Genomic DNA, 21,743 nt, shown 5'->3' with positions numbered 1-21,743 from the left:
CCCGGATCCCATCTAAAATAAAATCTCTTTTGATTACCCTTACTTGACTTGTCGCGTAAAAAACACCAAAATAAGTAGAATCTCATTATGACAGATTTAGATCCACATGTTTGTATGTGATTACGTATTAAAAAAACTTCTTTTGAGATTCTAACCATGATCGACCGGTACAACAATTATATAAACACTGTAGCAGACTTGTTGTTTTGGTAAATGAATGCTATGAGAAAAAAGATATTGTGTCCGAGTTCAATATCATATCGAGTTACAGCTAGCCAGTTAGTGCTACGTTTAATTTATCTTGAGATACCAGATATATAATTTAGCCTTATTGAGTGAGTTATTTACTGAGTGGGTCATTTGTGTATATACTGTGACTGTAGAGTAGATAACAGTTGAATATAATGTACTGTTTTCCACCAATTAAGTTTGTTCATTGCTCGCTTAGGACAAATACCGTATAGAATACTTGATCGCCTGTTATATATATATCTATTGACAAGTTTAATACGCAAATAAAAACCCTATAAAACATGTTCATTTATTTTCTTAATCATTCTTTTCGTTTATTTTGAATACGGTAATTGCATTTGTGTGTGCTGCGGATAAAAAGAGGCGGAAGATACGAAAGGGACAGCAAAAATTAATAAAAGAAACCAACAATATCACGACATAAATATAAACAACGACAAAAAGACAAAGAACATGTTATGAGCATTAATCCGGCCGTTGGTTTGAAATGATTTACATTTTGTTGTGTTGAGCTCCAGTTTATAGTTTTATATATATATGTAGTTTGGGTTTGCTCATTGTTGAAGGCCGTACGGTGACCTATAGTAGTTTCATCTACGTCATTTTGTCTGTGGTGGATAGTTGTCTCATTGAAAATCATACCACAATTCATTATTTTTATAATAGTCTACAATGCTCTCTTTAACTTCGTACTTTATTTGGCCTTTTTAACTTTTTGATTCGAGCGTCACTGGTGAGTCTTTTATAGACGAAACGCGCGTCTGGCGTACAAAACTTTAATCTTGGTATCTATGACGATTTTATCTACAAAACACTACAGAGATAACTAAAGTCTGAGCTAAACGAACCCCAACAAAAGCAAGGAGTGATCATAATTAATGTTCATGTGATCTCTGGGGATAGTTGTGATGTTGCAAACCCCAAAAATATACATCCTTTCTATAAAACTATTTACAATAAATAAATTCAAACATTTTGGTAAATACGAAATGAAAATAATGCAAATATAACTGCTTTATGTTCTTTTTCAATAATTGTCAAGTTATGTTCAACTAATGTAAAAATTAAATAAATCATCTCAAAATTTGCTGGATATATTTTGAATGATCATTACTAATAAAAAAATAAATTCACTAAAACATGGATTAACAGTTATGACCGCTATTTGACCTACATCCTGTAGATACTAAAATTTTGGTGTTGTTCAAGATCATGTCTTTTCTCAGACTGTTTGTAATGTACGTCTTTAAATTAATCCATTGGATGTGAACTGGTTGATTTTTTAGTCTGGAAAACTTGATCTATCATGTATTAGTTGGAATTGGCTTGTAACTAGCTTTCAGTAACTGTCGGTACCCTGAGATCGTTACCATGCATGTGCTGTTGGTTTTTATTTTTGTGAGGAGTTATTTTTGTGTGCTTAGTGCTGACATGATGAGTTAAGTCTTTTCTCTTATATTTTTTATAGTGTGCTGTAACTCCACTGTCCCATGTTAATGGGGAGGGTTGAGCGTCCACAGACATGTTTTGAACTACATTCTTTACGTGTCTGTCCCAGATCAGGAGCATGCATTTCATTAGTTGTTTGTTTACTGTCTGTCATATTGCTTTTTATGGAAAGACACATGGTACCAACCCTTCTCGCACTTTGGTCTCTGGTGGAGAGGTGTTTCATTGGCAAATCATGCCACATCTACTTATTTCAAAATTACAAAAATTTATCTATATAAAGTATGTTATGCGCGATGTCGCATTTACAATCATTGTTTCCAAATCCTTTCACACAGGCTTGAAACTGTATGCACTACATACTTTGCAAGGCGGATTCTTTTGCCAAACCGTGAGTTCGAGATAATTATGATTTATTTAGAATATTAAACTACATAACAATAATGTTTCGTTTTTCATTTTACAATCCTATATCTTTGATCATTTACATGTTTATATAGGACATATACATATATAAGTTGTGATTCTCAGATGAGATCTTGATTAATTGCTCTACTGTAGTTTTACTTCACGCCCAGTGGCAAAAATTTCATGATTATTTAGTTAACAAATTACAATTTTTAATAGACAGAACTGCAAATTTGAGGACAAGGATGAACGTCGAGAAATTTGGACTGGCACAGGAAATGTTGACATGTTAGATTTGGCACATATATCACGTTGCAGTGTGCCAACTACGAACATAAGAGAGAGTTGTTAACACAGGGTACTTTAAATTGCAGAGAGCGAGACATTTTCCCTACGTAAGGCATCAGATTTACAGTCCCAAAATTGACCCGGCGTGGTTGTACATGCGTATTTATACCTCTCAATTAGCCAAACGACCCTTGTGGAAGAGTACTACCGCTCACGAACAGATGAAACTGTGGCCTATTCTATACTCTATATTCTAGAATCCAGCTGGGGTTTGTTTTGAATTCCATCTACTGTTTACCGACAACCTTTCTATAACGTCTTTTTTGTTTTGCTTTTGAGCACTCAGAGCAAGGCTGTCTCTAGATCCGCCGTTGTCTCTCTTTCTGAATAGATTTGCTTTTCATCAATACATTAGAAATAACGGATCGAAGAAGAAATACGTTAATGAAAAAGCAATATTTATATATAATTACACAATGACAAGAAAGTTTCATACGATTCTGTAATTTTGATTGGCCGAGGCATTCCTAAAGTTATATTTATTTTCCGTATAAAGTACAACATCATTGACTGCACGTGCTACCCGTGACAATCGTAAAACAATGCACAGAAAAAACAAAAAGACTTGATATAACTCGTAATTTCATGGTTGTAACATGAAAATGTAATAAGAAGAATTGAATTCTTCTTTTTGTATTTTTATAGGGTTGTAAAAGCGTTGAACGTGCGCACAACATCATGATTAAGTATGAAAAGCTTCCGCGCTTCATACAAATTGTACTTCGGTCAACTCTTAGATTACACCCAAATAAAAGAAGAAGCATTCAATTCGTGATCATTAACCAGTTTAGTGCATTATGTATGAAACTGTCCCTTTATGGATAAAAGCAAAACTGAATAACAGGGCATTAATACAGGACCATTATGAATAAACAGGACCATTATAAAAAAAACAGGGCCATTCTGAAAAAGCAGGGCCATTATGAATAATCAGGGCCATTAATTACCTATTCAGTTGTTATCAATTCAAATACATTCAATCTGGGGAAAAGAAACATCAAGAAATTGAAAGTTCACAAGAATCTTGACTTATCTTATTTGACCCAGTTGTCAAGTTAATAATAATTTAATACATTCCTTGATGTGTTTCAATTTATTTAATTTTGAGTTTTAAAATCCAGAACGAAGTCTTGTATTTTGTATGCCATAAATTGCTTTGAATAGGACAATAAAACTATATTTACATTTACATGTTATTCCATAACATCACTTCAAAAGTTTCTTTTTAATATTGCATTTGGTATGATATATATATATATATATATACAATTTCTCCACAAAAAAACTGATTGGGCTTGGTTAAATAATACTTCTTCTTCTTCCATATACTGCCCACATTCAACATGATGAATATTCTGGCAAGTTGCGCATGATTAAAAACAGGTTAAAAACAGGATAAAAACAAATTGTTGTGTTGATTTAGTTTGTGGTTTTGGTGACTTGAGACTTGAATATCTCAAGAGACTTTGCTGTGGCGGTATCTGGTGGCAGTTTGTTCCAATCCTTGACGGTGTTTATGAAGAAGGACCATTTCCTACAGTCTTTGGTGGCTGGCTGTAATAGGTAAGTATGTTGTCCTGTCCGGTTTGAGCTTCTTGTTGGTTTTTGTAGATATTTATTCTTGTCTATGGCTACAAGGTCGTTTGTTATTTTGTAACACATGATGAGTCGTGCTTCTTTTCGTCTTGTTTGTAAGCTTTTCCATCCTAATTCATTTATCATGTTGCTGACACTTGATCTATTTCTATGTCTGCTGGTTACATATCGTGCAGCTCTTCTTTGTACCTTTTCAATTTTATCTATGTGGTTTTGCTGGTACGGGTCCCATACTGTCGTGGCGTATTCCATTTGCGGTCTTACTAATATTTTATAGGCATGCTCTTTGATGGATTTTGAGCTAATGTGGAGGTTTCGATGTAGGAAACCAAGGCTTCGGCTGGCTTTTCCTGTGATGTTGTTTATATGTTCTCCCCAATCTAGATCATTTGCGATGGTGCAGCCTAGGTATTTAGTTGATGTTTCATGCACCAGAGTATGGCCGTGGAGTTTATAGTCCCACTTGGTTGGCTTTTTCTTTTTTGTAACAGTGAGGACACTACATTTTTCAGGATGGAACTCCATTTTCCAGAGTTCTTCCCATTTTGCCAGTTTGTCCAGGTCTTCTTGGAGTTTATGGCAGTCGCTGTCTGATGAAATTGTCAAATAGACCACAGTATCGTCCGCAAACAGTCTCACTGTGGAGTGTAAGCCTTCTGGTAGGTCGTTGATGTAGAACAGAAAAAGACTGGGTCCTAATACTGATCCTTGCGGTACTCCGGATTCTACTTTTACTTTGTCAGATGTTTCGCCTTCAACAACTACTACCTGGGTTCTATTGGTGAGAAATTCCTTTATCCATTTGTTTGTTTTACTTCGGATGCCATAATGGTGTAATTTATGGAGGAGTAAGCTGTGGGACACCTTATCAAAAGCTTTTGAAAAGTCAAGTATTAGCAGATCTGATTGTTTTCCGTTTTCCAGGTTTTTTGTGATGTCATCGATACATTCAAGGAGTTGTGTTTCGCATGATCTTTTACTTCTGAAGCCGTGTTGTAATGGGTATAGTATGTTATTTACCTCTGCATGTTTCATGATGTTACTGGTGACTATGTGTTCTATTATTTTGCAGCAAATACATGTTAGGGATATTGGCCTATAGTTAGCTGCTATGTATTTCTGGCCTTTCTTATATGCCGGAGTGACATTTGCAGTTCGCCAGTCATCGGGTATCTTTCCTTCCTCCATTGAAAAATTGTATATGATGGTTAAGATTGGAGCAATTTCACTGGCTAGTTCTTTCAGAATCATTGGCTTGATGTTGTCTGGTCCAGCAGCCTTGTGTGGTTTTAGATTTTTCAGCTGTTTTTCCACTCCATTAATTGTGATGATTATTTGTTCGCTGTCTGGATAATTTTCTGGTAGATCTGACATGAGTTTTTTCTTTTCAAAATCTCGTTTACTGATTGGACATGCAGCAGAGAAGACTGATTGAAATTGATCATTTAGAATATTTGCTTTATTTATTGGGTCAGTTTCTAATTTCCCACACATTGACGGTTTGGTTAATAAAAGTATTAAGAAATGGGTGTTTTCAAATTGACCCTGCTATTTGTCCTCGGTCAGTAATAATGGCCTCGGAGGCTGTAATGTCCCTCGGCGTTGTCTCGTGCCATTACAGGCATCCTCAACTATTATAACAGGCCTTGGACATATAACAGCCCTAGGGCCATTATGGAAACACCCCATTAACCAATACTATAATAACAAATTTGAACTTGCCTATCCTCAACCATAATGGATTTCATATAACATGCCCAGTCTTGAATTTTAGAAGTATTTATATCAAGCATGTATCAACATTTTCAGTAAATCTTATTCTAGTGTATGTACTATTCACTGTTCAAAGTAGTTTAAATTAACCTTTACTTAAAAGTAAATTCAAACTATGATTCAAGATTCAAGATTTTACTAACCAATCATAGACTCTCAAGGGGCATATAAATATAGTCAAAATATAACAATTTCATAATGATTATCATAGCATAACAAATTATTAATATGTTAAGACAAAACAAGTTAGAAAAAGATGGACATTCTTTAGTCATAGTATTTTCCGTGCTGTAAGAGAGATAACTCAAAGTATTTTTCACGTCTCGACTTATGAAAGACAGTACCAACAGAGAAATATATGTTAACTATGTCTCTGGACTAAGAAGGAAATTATTTTAAATCATACTTCACTATAGGGTGATTCCTCAAATAAGAATATTAATTTTCATATTGGATCATCACCCTTCAAAAAAGTCTATGAGGCGATATATTTATAGGCCCAAAATTAATTTGTACCGAAAGAACCTATTTTGCATGGCAACAACAACTTCCGGTCAGTGCGAGGTTGATTAAAAATGGCGGATTGTTTGCCTAGAAGTTCACAGTTTGCTTTTAGGCGGTAAACATGAGTTAAATGTAATAGCAGTTGAGTTTAAAATCTACGGAAAATCGACATAGTAGCTTTTTTTCAAATTCAGGTATGAGAAAGTATTAGAAAGTGAATGCAATTTAAACTATTTGCATCAAAACAGGAAAAAATTCTCAACTGTTTTATCTGTTTACATTCAAAAGTACAATTCCAAGGTTGCAAGATGGTCGGTAAGCCTCCAACAATACGCCACCAATTTTCCATATCACACCGTTTCTTTTAAACCTTTTGAATGCCCTTGTCAACATAAACATTGTATAACAGTTATTTTGTTACAGAGTCGGAGTTCATGAAACTTTACTTTTTTCTGTCTGATAAACATGAACAGACCTTATCGCTATTTGTGAATCTAAGCCACCTGACATGAGAATTTGCGACACTTGAACTATTGACGTCATACAGCAATCATTGTGGCATTAAACATTTTCTATTCGATCATGCTATTGTGACATCAAAATTTTACGAGAACTTCTGTGAAACCCAGAAATGGCGGATAAATAGTGATAATGTGTATAGTCTCTATCAAGTAAAATAGGTACCAGGTTTTCAATCAAATATTTTTATACTATCATTAGCGCATTCAAGGTGAAGTTTTCCACATACATGTAGCGAAGGAATCCATGACTCGCCCCACTGCCAAATCGCCCCACACCAAATCACCCCACTTTTTCACCAACTTGCCCCGTTTTCTAAAAAAAAACGCCCACTCTTGTTTACCATTGAATATAGGTCTGCCAACTCGCCCCACTGATTAAAAAGGTTAAAATCCCGCCGACTAAAGGTCTGCCAACTCGCCCCACTTATGAAAAATGGTAAAATCCCAATGAATTTATCCTGCCAACTCGCCCCACTTATGAAAAAGGGTAAAATCTCGTTGAATATAGGTCTGACAACTCTCTCCACTTATCATGCTTATGAAAAAAAGAATAACATCTTACTTACTCGCTGGAGTTTAATCATGTTAATCCCATTGAATAAAAGTCTGCCAACTTGCTCAACTAATGAATAAAAGAATTAAACTGTACTGAATTAAGGTCTACTAACTCGCCCCACTTATGAATTAAATGAATACTGATGAAAATCTTAGAAATGCATCTTGTTTTTTTAACTCTTCTTTTGGTTCAAATAGAGCAGAAAGAAGTAAGTATCAGCATTTCTGTGACGTATGATGTTATTGACTATTGTAACTGTTTATGACGTTTGCTTTCTGGTAAATGTAATCACTGTTTTACTAGATAAGTAAAGAATCATGAGTTCTTAAAATAATAATAAAGTTTTTCTCCAATAAATACTAAAATTACATAATAATAAATACTGTATATATACAATTTCATTTTAAGAAATGAAGCATCATTTAATTTCAATCATAAAGACATAATCATATATATATTCAATTTTCGATTTTTATTAGTATCACAAGTGATTTGTTTTATTCTGTGTAGATAAGTTTTCACAAGTGGGGCGAGTTGGCAGACCTTTATTATATATTATTGGGATTGTACCCTTGTGGGCAGATTTTTTTAAAATGGGGCGAGTTGGTGTGGGGCGATTTGGCAGTGGGGCAAGTTGTCTTGCTTCCGTAGTGAAGGTTAGGATTATAAACTGCAATCACAATAAACATGATAAAAGGTAGGATAGTAGTTGTTTTTTGCGAACATTTTAGGTTCCTCTAAGTGAAAAACATCATCTCAAATGAACATGATTGATAGTTTGAAAATATTTCATCAAAAGCCTGGTGCCAATTTTACATGAAGGTGACTGTAGGTGTGACAGGACATTGCAGGATGCAAACTCTTGCTGGTCCTACATGTACTTTTTGATTTTATGCTTGAAATCATAAAATGAATTTTAAATTTTTTTAAAAAAGAGGATTTTTCTCAGATAATTATGTGAGCTTAAGGCATACTTGCTAACCCTCCTGTTTTGAGCGGGAGTCTCCCGCATTAATGGAGAAATTCGGGAAATCTGCCAGACCTCTCTCGAGTGGGTTAAAGAATCTCCTGCTTTCAGATATTTTAACCCAGAATGACCTGTGATTGTATTTCTTAGGATTTGTCATTACTGTCAATAGAAATAAACAAACAAAGATCATTTGAAAACTTTGGTGAGTAGTTTTGTGTTCAATTTATAATTAATCAAAAAATCATTTCTGCCAGGTCAACTCCAACAAGAAAGAGGTCTTTGTTTGGACCAAGGGGCAGTGTAGAGTAGTGTACAGTTCACATATTAAGCTTGAAAATATCGTTCACACATCATCTACCCTCCCCCTTTGATCCCTTCATGAACTGAATTTGCCATACTGGTTAAAACTGTGATGACAAAATCTTTTGGTAAAACCGTTAATCTGTGTGATATGATTTGACCAAATACTCAACATCTCTAGAATGTACTACAATGACCCATCTGTTTGGTACAAAAACAGATGTACAATCTAACTAGAAAACAAGAGTTATTGAATTGGTGAAGTATGGGGGAAGGGAGACTGTGAACAGTTTCTGACTGTGCAATAACTTATGAACTGTTCAACCAATGCTTTTCAAATCTTCATATGTTAATACTTATGACAAAATGAATGTCATGTTGTTCCATATTGACCATTTTCACTCTTACATTGGTACCTTCAGGAGTTATGGTCCTTGATATATTGGAAAATGGCAATTTATATCATTTCATTTCAATAACTTATGAACCCTTCTACCAATGGTTTTCAAATTATAATATGTTGTAACTGATGACAAAATGGAGATCAAGTTCAAGAATGATGATTTTAACTTGTACTTTTCAGGTTTTTTTCCAATGGATAACCTGTAATAACCGTTGAGAACACTAAAAATACAAATAAATGTTTATACAAATATTCCTCATATATACATGTATATATACCATTATATTCAAATTGAATGATGAAGGTTACCTGCCCCTTTCTATTGTCTTTTGTTCTTTCTAGCCATGTCCGTGTCAAGTGGTCCATTACCAAAGTTACAACATGCCAAGTTTGAGGAATTTGATCCAGATGAGATAAGTGTTCAGTATAAAAGTGGAGCTATTTTTAAAGGAACCGTATGTGACCATAGACGTGAAGGTTCTGGGAAGTTTACATGGCCTAATGGGGCCCAGTATGAAGGAGAGTACCAGGACAATCTCAGAAATGGAAAAGGTATGTTTATTTGAAATGAAGGGGGAGGATGAGAAGTACATGTACATGTATAAATACTATAAATATGGTTAGTAGTACATCTTAAACAAGTTATTGAAGATTGAAGACAACTGTGAGTGTCTAATTTTGAAGGCTGTATAATATATGTTGACCTCAATTATATGTTTGTTGGCTATTTGTGTCCTCGAGTTGCTGTCGCATTGACGTGAACCCCACATCTCCATTTTTCATATTACTAGTAAAGAAAAAAACATGCATAATATTACTGTCATTTTTTACTATAGGAATTAAGCGATTCTAGCACATTTGTAAGTTAATTTTAGTCTTCAGCAGCCATTTTGATGTGAACATCAACTGAAATATCACCTCAATATAAAAATGTGAAGTTTGAACAAGAGTGGAAGTTATTTTTCTTGTATTTTCAGGATGTCGTCAATTCTTGTGTTGATATTAGTGTTGGCTAATTGAACATTTTTACCTAACCTGTTGGTCGGATAATCTCTTGACCAATTAACTGGTTAACCGATATGAAAGTTCATAGTCATAGGAAATATATTCTAATGGTGACTGGTCAGTAAGGAAATATGGTCTCTTTTGGTCTTCTTTTGACCTGCAGTAAATGTAGAACACTTGTAAAAGTGGGGTGTCCTTTTGGCTGTGTGGGATGTATGAATTCGCAGCCACATGTGGTCAGAATGGGGACATTAAATCTGATGCCACAAGTAGAAAAAGTGTCATGCTCTTCACACATTTATTACCCTTGCAACAGCTCTTTCAGGGGTTCATTATATAATTAGTGGCCTTTTGCAGGCTTAATTTCTGTCCCTATCAAGTATACTCTCATTTTTCAGTAGCATTCCAAATGTCAGACCCTCCATGTCGGTCGACCCCTATAGCAGGACTGGCCTATTGAATTAAATGTTTATTTGTTCTCATCCCAAACATGCATTAAATGATTTCCACTGTATGTGGCATATTTTTACATTCACATTCACTCAAGTCAATACTACATGTAAATAAAAATGAAATGAACTTAATCTTAAATTTTGATCAGCTTACAACTGTATAATGTATGTTTTTTTTTACACCTTTTACAAATTATGTTTACTTAAGATTTTGTCCCAAGCTGGTACTAGACAAACTGGTCTTTGTTCTAATTAGTTTAGGTAAAATTGGAATGAAATTGATAATTTAGTCAATAATGGATGATCATGTTAGAATATTAGACTTTTATTAGTACATTCTAATGTATTTATCGAAATACGTTAATATTAAAACTATATATATGAAAATTGAATAAGGTCTGATTAACTGGTTAATGCTTTTGGTATTTGATATTTGTTACTTTCGGCAGTTAATTGGTTTTTGATTATATTTATACCCCAAAAGACCATAGAACTATTTTTTACAAAAGATCATATCTTTTTTAAGATTAAAAACAAGAAATATTTTACTTTGAATTGCTACACCTGTCTATATCAACTAAAAGTGTAAAATAAAAATCATGGTCAATTCAAGAAATTTTGATTAAGAGAAAGTTAAATATGAACTACATACTGATTACTAGAACTGTTCTTAAAGTATAATGCCGTGTGTTATCGCTTCTGTTGGGTTTTGAACAAATGATACAGGTTGGATTATTGATGTGGTGCATGTCACCTTTAAAATTTCACCTGCAGTAAAAACTCTCACACAATACAACTATTTGTCTTCTATTTTCTTTTGAGAATGCCAAAATTTTCCATTCCAGAATAACAATTTTTTTTTAATTTTCCCATGATAACATTTGGTAAATATGAAGTCATCTGACATTGGTTAATGATCCTTTAAAGTAATGTACTGTCAATCAAACTTTGCAGACATCCCTTTATTACAATAATTACATTATAGATAATTTTGATTAATCAGAGAAAATATAATTTGATAGGACTACAAGTATGGCAGGATGGTAGCCAGTATGATGGGGATTTTGTCAATGATAAACGACATGGAGAAGGAGAAGTCAAATGGTCCAATAATGAGGTTTGTACCTTATCACATGTATGTGTCTATTGCTCTGCACTAGTCATTGGTCCAATAATGAGGTTTGTACATATCACATGTATGTGTCTATTGCTCTGCACTAGTCGTTGGTCCAATAATGAGGTTTGTACATTATCACATGTATGTGTATATTGCTCTGCACTAGTCATTGGTCCAATAATGAGGTTTGTACATTATCACATGTCTATTGCTCTGCACTAGTCACTGGTCCAATAATGAGGTTTGTATATTATCACATGTATGTGTCTATTGCTCTGCACTAGTCATTAGTCCAATAATGAGGTTTGTACATTATCACATGTATGTGTATATTGCTCTGCACTAGTCGTTGGTCCAATAATGAGGTTTGTACATTATCACATGTATGTGTCTATTGCTCTGCACTAGTCATTAGTCCAATAATGAGGTCTGTACATATTACATGTATGTGTCTATTGCTCTGCACTAGTCGTTGGTCCAATAATGAGGTTTGTACAGTATCACATGTATGTGTCTATTGCTCTGCACTAGTCATTGGTCCAATAATGAGGTTTGTACATTATCACATGTCTATTGCTCTGCACTAGTCATTGGTCCAATAATGAGGTCTGTACATTATCACATGTATGTGTCTATTGCTCTGCACTAGTCATTGATCTAATAATGAGGTAAGTCTAGATCTGTACACTATTACATGTACATGTATTACTGCACTAGTCATTGATCCAATAATGAGGTTAGTCTGTACATTATTACATGTATGTGATTGCACTAGTCATTTCTAGTCTGTGGTAACCTGTAGTGCACGCTCACAGGGGTCTCTTCCTATATAAAGGTGTACACAGACATGCCGCTGGTATGGGTAACTTTTTGTAATGTCCAATATATCAATTTACAGAGATTATTTATCAATGGGTCATAAATGTTCCTCTTCTGTCAAGAAGTATCTAAAAACTATGTTGTAATTTTTTTTAACAATAATATAAATGATCCCATGTGGTTAATGTCTTAATAAGATATCATAATAGCTGGAAAATATATATAAATGGGTTGTGATTTTCCTATAAAATATATGAATGGGTAGGGTTTTTAGCATGAATCAATATATGAATGGGGTGTTTCTAAACCCCAGCCTGCCATCTGTACCAAAATTTGTGCACACTACACATTAGTCTCCAGAAATTGTCTTTACTCTACATGTAGTTAAAATCATGCGTTTGTCTACTGTACACACTTAATATAAGTCTGTGGAGCGTTGGCTATTTTACAGTTATTGTAAACCTTGCATCAGTCTAGAAATATGTTTACGGTATAATACACAACCATTGTGTGAAATGTGTAGTCCATACACATAGACTTTTCCCTAAAAAAAATTTGTTTCGTTAAGGAATATGGGTTTTAACATAGTTATTGATTCTATGAGGCAAATCATAAACTCCCTCAATTTGCAGACTTCATTTAAGAATCAGACAATATTTCACATGGCAAAAGCCTTATTACTCTTTATATTTTATCATCTTTGATATGAACCATAGATCTTAATTTTGCAATATTTGCCATATACCATTATACAATAATGTACAGAATATTTTAATCTCTATAGTCAACAGTGATTATAATCTAGGATCAGATTTAAAATAATTAATAAATCTTTAAACTACGGCATTAGTAATGCAGATGTAATGATTTAACCTTTAATATATAGATCAGAACCATGTTTGTAATGGTGTATATATATGTCATTTGTGTTTCAACATTGTAAATGTCTGTACAGCTTTGTTGAAGAGTAATTTGATCTTTGTCTGCTCCTGATTTAGGTACTCAGACATCTCTTTGGCAGATGTATATTAAACTTATATGTAGCACTTTTGTCAAAACAATCGTCATTTTACGATTAAATCAAGCAGATTAGATTTTAGTTATGATAGAAATTCAAACAGTAACCTTTTAAGAATTAAGTATTTCATGGGTCATTGGTTTAAATTTTTTTGGCATAAAACATTGTAAACTCAACTTTGAATTTGTTTTAAAGTACTTTAAGTAGCGTTCTATTTTATTACTTTAAAACTAGAACATGTTATATAGAAAATAAGATATTGAATGAAAGTCAAAATAGTAAATAAGAATTAAACAAAATGATATCACTCTTTCATTATTCAAAGTTTGTCTTAAAAAGAAATATATATGCCTGAGAGGGAAATCAGTTTGTACAGAAGATATTTGAGATGAATCTTGATAAAAGTATTTGTTTATACATAACACTTTTGTTAACATTTTTAAATGACTGAAAACATTTGTTGACACCCTTTGGATACACACCAATAACTTTCATATACTGTGCATAGCAAGATTTATTGAAGTTTTGATAAAAACTTCTATCTGTTTATTGATCAAATACATTTACAGAATAATTCAAATAGAAAAAAAGAAAGAAATTTAATTATTTTCCACAGTTTTGTTTTAATGTGTGCAATTACCCTTTATAAAATTTTAAAAGCCTGTTTTCCGTGAACAAAACTTCAATGATAATTCCTTGACTTTTTAAGACCTTACAGTGGAAACTTGTGTCTAAAGTACATTGATTTACTGTCATGATGACCTTTTCTATACTAAATCACAAAACAAAATACCAAATAATAAGAGACATTTGTACATTGGTTTTATATGGCTTGCCATGTAAATATTTACCCAATTTTTTATCAAAATTTGTAAAGATTATGTATGACAAGAGTCGTTATTTGGCCCCAGAAAATTGCAGAAGTAGTTCAGTTCTTTAATCCATTTAAAATTACAGGTTTTTAAGTTCTATTGATATTGGTTAAAATTAAAAGAAAGATAATTATGATCTCTACTTTTAAGTACAGGAAGTTAATTGTGATGCCTCTGTGACTTCATAAAAATTAGGAGATAACTGTTTTGTATTTTAAGCTTGGCCTTCATAAAACGTTTATTTTACTGTGGCAAATTGAGTTTATCTAGCGATGCGTAGCGGAGCTAGGTACAAGGATATTTGTGACAGTAAAAATCAAGTTTTTGGCTTAAAAGTCCCATAATTGAAAAAGTCTGCAAAACTGTTACATCGTCTTTGGCATCTAAACAATGTGACATCATAGGTATACTCCAGATGTCAAACATAAACACTATAGATGTATTTATACTTTTCATATGCTTCTGAATGGTTTAAATATTGACAAAAAGAAGACTCTGAGGCACAAAATGTGACTTTGTTGTTTATTTTGGAGAAATAACATACCAAATAAGTTCGGAATTAAAAATGGTGGCTTTCCTTAGTTATGGACTGGTAGACTGAGTGGAAGTGTATGGAATCTAATTATAACCCTTCAAACTATTTGTAAACATCCAATGATAATTTTCATTCTAAATGAATTGCATAAGAATGTTGAAATTTACATGTGTGACCAAAAAAAGAGCCGTTTAATACACATATATTTTGGCAGAAATGAATATGAACCAGGCCTTACTTAAAAGATACCAGTATTTTACCAACATCAAATTGTTTGTGTATATAAGAAACACAATACATATATCTGTTTTGACAAGGCCTTGGGTCATGTTTGAATATTAATGACCAAAGAACAAAAAAGCTAGTTTTACTAGCTTTTTTGTTCATTGGTTGCTGTCTCATTTTCTTTGATTCATGTTCTTAATGCCGAAAGTAAAAGAATAGTAATTTAAAATTCAGCCATTCTCTTGTTCTCTACATACTCTAGTCAACTGTAATTTAACAAAAAAAGTAATGCCAGTTTAGAATCCAGGAGTAGCTTTTGTGAGTGGTACAGTCCTTAAAACTCTTTTTTCACAAGTAATCATAATACTGCAAAATTTCAGCTACTAGTAAAAAACCTTCATCACATCATTTTGTTGTTAACATATTTGGTTAGGAAATCATTCAATGTTTTAATTCAACCATTGCAGTCATACAAAGGACCATTTTATAAAGACAGAAGACATGGTAAAGGAGTATATAATTGGCCTGATGGATCCACTTATACTGGCACGTTTTATATGGACAGAAAGGAAGGATATGGAGTGTTTAAATTTGCCAATGGCAATAAATTTGAGGTACAGTATGGTATTTGATTTTATTTTTCTTTTGTGCTAGCTATGAATGCGTATTTATAAAACAAAAAAGGAATAGATACTGAGATAGCAGTTTAAGAAATATGTTCAGGAAAAACCAACATTGCCAAGAGAGGAAAAACCCTCTGAAAAAAGTTCACAGAAAACTAAATATTGAGCAATACAAACCCACCAAATACTGACCTCAGGTGGTGTAGACTGGTCAGCAGTTCCTGTTCCACTAGTGACATTAGCTGCCAAGGACTACCCATCATGGTGCTGAAACAGATTAGAATGAATAACAATAAGTGCAGTGTCAGTATGTTTTCAGTATCAGTTAATTAGTATCAAATAATCTTATTTTATTTTTAAACTAACCATTGATATATTGTTGATTCTCTCATGGTACTATGCTTCCTCCTCCAAGGACACGGAAAATAGCAATTATCACCAACAAACAAACATTTTATAAATTAGATTTTATAAATAAGTCGAACTATATTCTGAATGTATTTATATTTTCTTTCCATTTTTAGGGGTTATATAAAGAAGATGAAAGAGAAGGACCTGGTGTCTTGACGTACCACGATGGCAAACAGGATGTAGGTCTATGGAAAGGAGAGAAACTTGTCAAATTATGTACTGCAAATTCAGATGCTTTTACAATGGACAATCATAAAGAATTAGACTTTAACCCAGAAGAACATGTAATGTATTTGAATACAGATGAGCTAACAGATAATGCAGACACTGCTAGATCTGAAGATATACTTGAACTTTTACCTGATAGTCAAATCACTGAAAGAGTTACAGATCTTTATTCTGATTCGCTAGACCCTCGTAGTCTAGCAATTAATAGGGAGGAATTCGATAAAGAATATTTTAGGCAGTTAGGACAAGAGAAAAATGACAAAAATGAAAAAGTTCTAGCCTGGAATAGAACACCATCAGTTATTAATTTACAAAAACATGTTCTGAAACATAAAGGAAGTCAAAACACTGTGTCATTTAAAGTAGATCAAGTGCTTAAAGGTGAGAGGTCAAAGTTCAAAGTTTCAAAAGGTCCACTAGAAACTGCTTCAGAAGAGTTGTTAGGAGCTGCTGCAAAAGGAGATCTACAGAAAGTTGAAGACTTATTGACAGGGGGCAAAGTTCATCCTGATGTTGCTGACAACAGTGGACATACAGCTCTCATTGGAGCTGCTGTAAGCTATAGATAAAATAACCAGATAGGGGTGGTAGGGTGCTGTTCTTGATATGAGTTAACAAAGACCTCAGTAGTAATAGCAATTCTCTGTAACCACCAACCAAGTTGCAGCACGCATAGTCTCAGATTTTTTTGAAATTTTGTTTGTTGGTAGCTATCGACAAACATAAAAGAAATAGATTGACAAAAAAAATGTTTATGTTGTCGTTGCCATGGTTTTTATAAATTTGAGATTTTACGTTTCCAAGTTATGGGGTTTTACTAATTAAAAAAGGGGGGATTTTCCAGTTTTCGGTCAATAACTCAAAAGTGCATTGAGCAGTTTTCATGAAACTTTGCTGACTGTTTTATATCTATTAAAATAACCTCCCTTTAATTAGTTTTTGTCTTGCCTTGACGGAGTCAAAAAGCAAGACATAGGTATGTTGGCGACAGTGGCGGCGTCAACAATGTATTAGTTTGTGATTAGGTCTAGTTCATGGTGAACCACTAGTGGTAGGTCAATGATATTTGGTATGCAGTTGTATTAGCATTGGCACATCTAATTACCATGGAGAATATTTGGCCCGGCCCCCTCAGTCAAGGTCTATTGACTTTGAAACTTTGCTTATTTTACATGTATTAGTTTGTGATTAGGTCAGTTTATGGGGAACTACTAGTGGTAGGTCAATCATATTTGGTATGCAGTTGTATAAGCATTGGCATATCTCATTTCCATGGAGATTATTTGGCCCCGCCCCCTCAGTCAAGGTCTATTGACTTTGAAACTTTGCTTAGTTTTCATGTATTAGTTTGTGATTAGGTCAGTTTAAGGGGAACTGTAAGTGGTAGGTCAATGATAATTGGTATGCAGTTGTATAAGCATTAGCACATCTCATTTCCATGGAGAATATTTGGTCCTTACCGCTCAGTCATGGTCTATTGACTTTGAAACTTTTGCTTAGTTAACATGTATGAGTTTGTGATTAGGTCAGTTTAAGATGAACAACTGATGTTAAGTAAATGATATTCGGTATGCAAATGTATTGGCATTTGCAAGTTTCATTTCCATGGAGATTATATAATCCCACCCCCTAATTATGGTTTATTGACTTTGAAACTTTTACATAGTTTACAAGTTAATGTTTGTGTTGAGGTTTGTTTAAAGGGAACGACTTATGAAAAGTCAATGGTATTTGGTTTGCAGTTGTATTAGCATTGGCACATCTCATTTCCATGGAGATTGTTTAACACTGTACCTTCAGTCATGATTCATTGACTTTGAATATTTGCATAACTTACATGTTAAAGTATTGCTATGTTAATTTCAACATTTGCATTATCAAAATAACAAATAGGCGAGACATACAATGTATCTCTGTGTTAACAGTTTATGATAAATTTCTGATATGACATTGAGGAGTTATAGAACTTTATTCTTGGAAAAAGTGATGGGCGTATCATGCGCTCATGGCGCAGCTCTTTATTATAAGATTTTGTCAGAAATGGTTACAAATATGGCCATACCTTGAATAGAAAAAATGTTCAGTAACGATTATTGCTTTTGTTTGGTAACAAGGGTAAAATGCAAGAGGTCAAGCTCATGTTAAAAGTTCTTGGCAATGACCCTTACTTGATATAAAAGTACCTAGCAACCATACATATTTGGGTTCAGACTAATATGAACTGTTATACAGATCCTATTGAAAGGTGAGAGATCAATATCTTCACCAAAGATTTAAAAGTAGCTATTCTCAAATAGTTGGAAAATGCCTAGCAATCATCAATGTTTTGATCCCTTGTGACAAAATTCTGAAATTTTGAAACTAAAATGAAATTCTTTCTTTCAATTAGAATGTCAAATTCCTTTTAAGAACAGAAATAAGTTACTGACATGATTTTACTCATGTGTATTTCAGTTAATCATCAGCCACGTTGTCTCCTGTTCTGACTTTAAACATTTTAGATATTTTTTGTGTGTATTTAGTGTTCATGAAACTTTAAATCATTCAAAATAAGTACTAATTAAGGCTTTTTCCCAGGCATAGATATAGATTTACAACAAGGGGGTAAGTGGCAATATTAGATAGAGTAAATTGTAATAAGCAACAATGTTCAACAAAATAAGATCTACATATAAGTCAATTGACAATCGGCACATATTGCCATTCAAAGTCAATTATTAAAAAATGTTTTAGTAAACGAGTATTCAAGGATTGCTATGCCTCGCTTTTGCAACATAAATGTTGCAGACTCGACAAAAACCAATTAATACCTATTTAGGATACGAGGTTGAGATGAGGGGTATACCTAATGAGTGTGAAAAAGAAATAAACTCACATTTCTGGGATTTTGTTTGGGGCTTTATTTAAAGTCAGCCTTGATGACAGAAAAGTATGTTGTCTAGATGAAAGCTTAGGGGGATGAAAATGATAAGTCTGGAAAGTTTCATAAAAAGCAAACATATAAAATTGGTTTATAGAAATTTAGAAAGTCCAACACAAAGTTAGAATGCAATTGCCAAATACTCGCTTAAATATATACTTTGACAAAAAATTTGGTATTGAATATTTTATATGTACCTGCAAAGATCTAAATAGAATTAATGTTAAGTATATGTATAGTGTTTTCGGGAAAATTTAGTATTTGGAAAGTTCGAATTTCAAAGCCCGTAATTTCAGCAAAAATCAACGGAGCGGAACCAAACGTAAACGTAATCTGTAACTCATCTTAGTAGACTCACATACTAAAAATTAATTCAATATGTGAAGGCGTTTAGAAAAAAAAAGTCCTTGTAACTGCTATTTTCATGAAGTTTTCAAAGTCCAAAGCAAGTTATTTCGGTAAAAATCAGCAGAGCGGAACCAAACATAAACTTGATCTGTAACTCATCATAGCAGACTCACATACTAAAAATCAGCTCAATATGTTTAGAAAAAGTCTGTATAACTGTTTGTTGCGAAATGACAGAATGACGGAATGGCAGAATGATGGATAAGGGTAAAACTATGTTTGTTGCGGGGGCCATAAAAATCTGATTCAGAATAGACAAACTTGACCGTTTATCTCAAATATTGTAATTACTATTAATAGTCAAATTTGCTTATTCTTTGCTTATTCTTGGTCATTTTGTAGATATATATATACCTTTTATGAATCGGTATTATAGTTATAGTTATCATTTGAATACAAAAGGCACACATCGAACTAGTGTATTGTTTATACACCTTCATTTACCAACAATCGCCATTATTGATATAAGTTAATTTTTGTCGAGCCTGCGACTTTTGTCGCAGAAAGCTCCACATAGTGATAGTGTGATCCAGCGGCGGCGGCAGCGTTGGCTAACTTCTTAAAAGCTTTATATTTTAGAAGGTGGAAGATCTGGATGCCTCATGTTACGAAGTTTCCGTCAGTCACATGTCCAATGTCCTTGACCTCATTTTCATGGTTCAGTGACTACTTGAAAAAAAAGTTAAGATTTTTTGTAATGTTAAATTCTCTCTTATTATAAGTAATAGGATAACTATATTTGGTATGTGCGTACCTTGCAAGGTCCTCATGCCCGTCAGACAGTTTTCACTTGACCTCGACCTCATTTCATGGATCAGTGAACAAGGTTAAGTTTTGGTGGTCAAGTCCATATCTCAGATACTATAAGCAATAGGTCTAGTATATTTGGTGTATGGAAGGACTGTAAGGTGTACATGTCCAACTGGCAGGTGTCATCTGGCCTTGACCTCTTTTTCATGGTTCAGTGGTTATAGTTAAGTTTTTGTGGTTTGGTCTGTTTTTCTTATACTGTATGCAATAGGTCTACTATATTTGGTGTATGGAATGATTGTAAGGTGTACATGTCTAGCTGGCAGGTGTCATCTGACCTTGACCTCATTTTCATGGTTCAGTTGTCAAAGTTAAGTTTTTGAGTTTTGGTCTTTTTTTCTAATACTTTATGCAATAGTTCAACTATATTTGGTGTATGGAAATATTTTATGATCTATATGTCAGTCACACAGGTTTTATTTGACCTTGACCTCATTTTCAAGGTTCATTGCTCAGTGTTAAGTTTTTGTGTTTTGGTCTGTTTTTCTTAAACTATAAGCAGTAGGTCAACTATATTTGTTGTATGGAAGAATTGTTAGCTGTACATGCCTGCCTAGCATGGTTCAACCTCATTTTCATGGTTCATTGGTCAATGTTTAGTTTACTTGGTTAATGTTAAGTTTATGTGACAGCTGTAATGAAGCTTTATATTTAGGACTATCAACATAATATCAATGATTAGTAAAGAAGGCGAGACATTTCAGCGTGTGCACTCTTGTATAGTTTATATTTTATACAAATTTATATTTCATACTACATAATTGTATTACTTTTTTTTGTAATAGTATTTTACTCACCATAGATTGTGTTTCTTTATAACTTAAGTGCACATAGGCAAAGACAACCTGGGACCAAGAGATTGTATTACTCATGTAAGTCCCAGGTGTGACAAATTGCCATTAAAGAAATAAATAAATAAACTGTACAAAAAAAAAAGAAACTTCACTTTGTAAAGGCATAGAATAGACTGAGTTAAGCTATTGTTTTAGAAATTATATTTGAAACAGAATTGTAAAAAATTAATTATGCTCTTGTTTTAGAAACTACATTTTACAATGGCATGGTGTGAATTGGGTTCTATACTGTTGTTTTAAAAACTTCAATTTTTTAATGATTTTTCTCCCTTTCTGCGTTTTGGGTTTTATTTTAAGAACTATAATAGACAGAGATATACTTTCAGAAAAACAGATCAACGAAAAAAGTTAAAATATGTTGACATA

At 33.3% G+C, this 21,743-nt stretch overlaps 1 protein-coding gene across 7 annotated transcripts in view; it reads left to right on the top strand.

Moving 5' to 3' along the window:
- Positions 1 to 6,383: 6,383 nt before the first annotated feature.
- Positions 6,384 to 21,743, top strand: part of LOC127737570 (ankyrin repeat and MYND domain-containing protein 1-like) — a 51,381-nt gene continuing 36,021 nt past the window's right edge. For all 7 annotated transcript variants that reach the window (XM_052248405.1, XM_052248402.1, XM_052248404.1 and 4 more), the window contains exons 1-5: positions 6,384 to 6,524; positions 9,423 to 9,632; positions 11,560 to 11,654; positions 15,591 to 15,737; positions 16,271 to 16,939. In XM_052248405.1, the coding sequence (XP_052104365.1) occupies positions 9,425 to 9,632; positions 11,560 to 11,654; positions 15,591 to 15,737; positions 16,271 to 16,939 (1,119 nt within the window). In that variant the 5' untranslated portion in view covers positions 6,384 to 6,524; positions 9,423 to 9,424. The remainder of the gene's footprint in view (positions 6,525 to 9,422; positions 9,633 to 11,559; positions 11,655 to 15,590; positions 15,738 to 16,270; positions 16,940 to 21,743) is intronic.

This window comes from Mytilus californianus, unplaced genomic scaffold (assembly GCF_021869535.1).
Source record: "Mytilus californianus isolate M0D057914Y unplaced genomic scaffold, xbMytCali1.0.p SCAF_4, whole genome shotgun sequence".
Classification (NCBI taxonomy): domain Eukaryota; kingdom Metazoa; phylum Mollusca; class Bivalvia; order Mytilida; family Mytilidae; genus Mytilus; species Mytilus californianus.
Note: the sequence above shows the minus strand (reverse complement) of the source record. Positions and strands in the feature narration are given on the sequence as shown.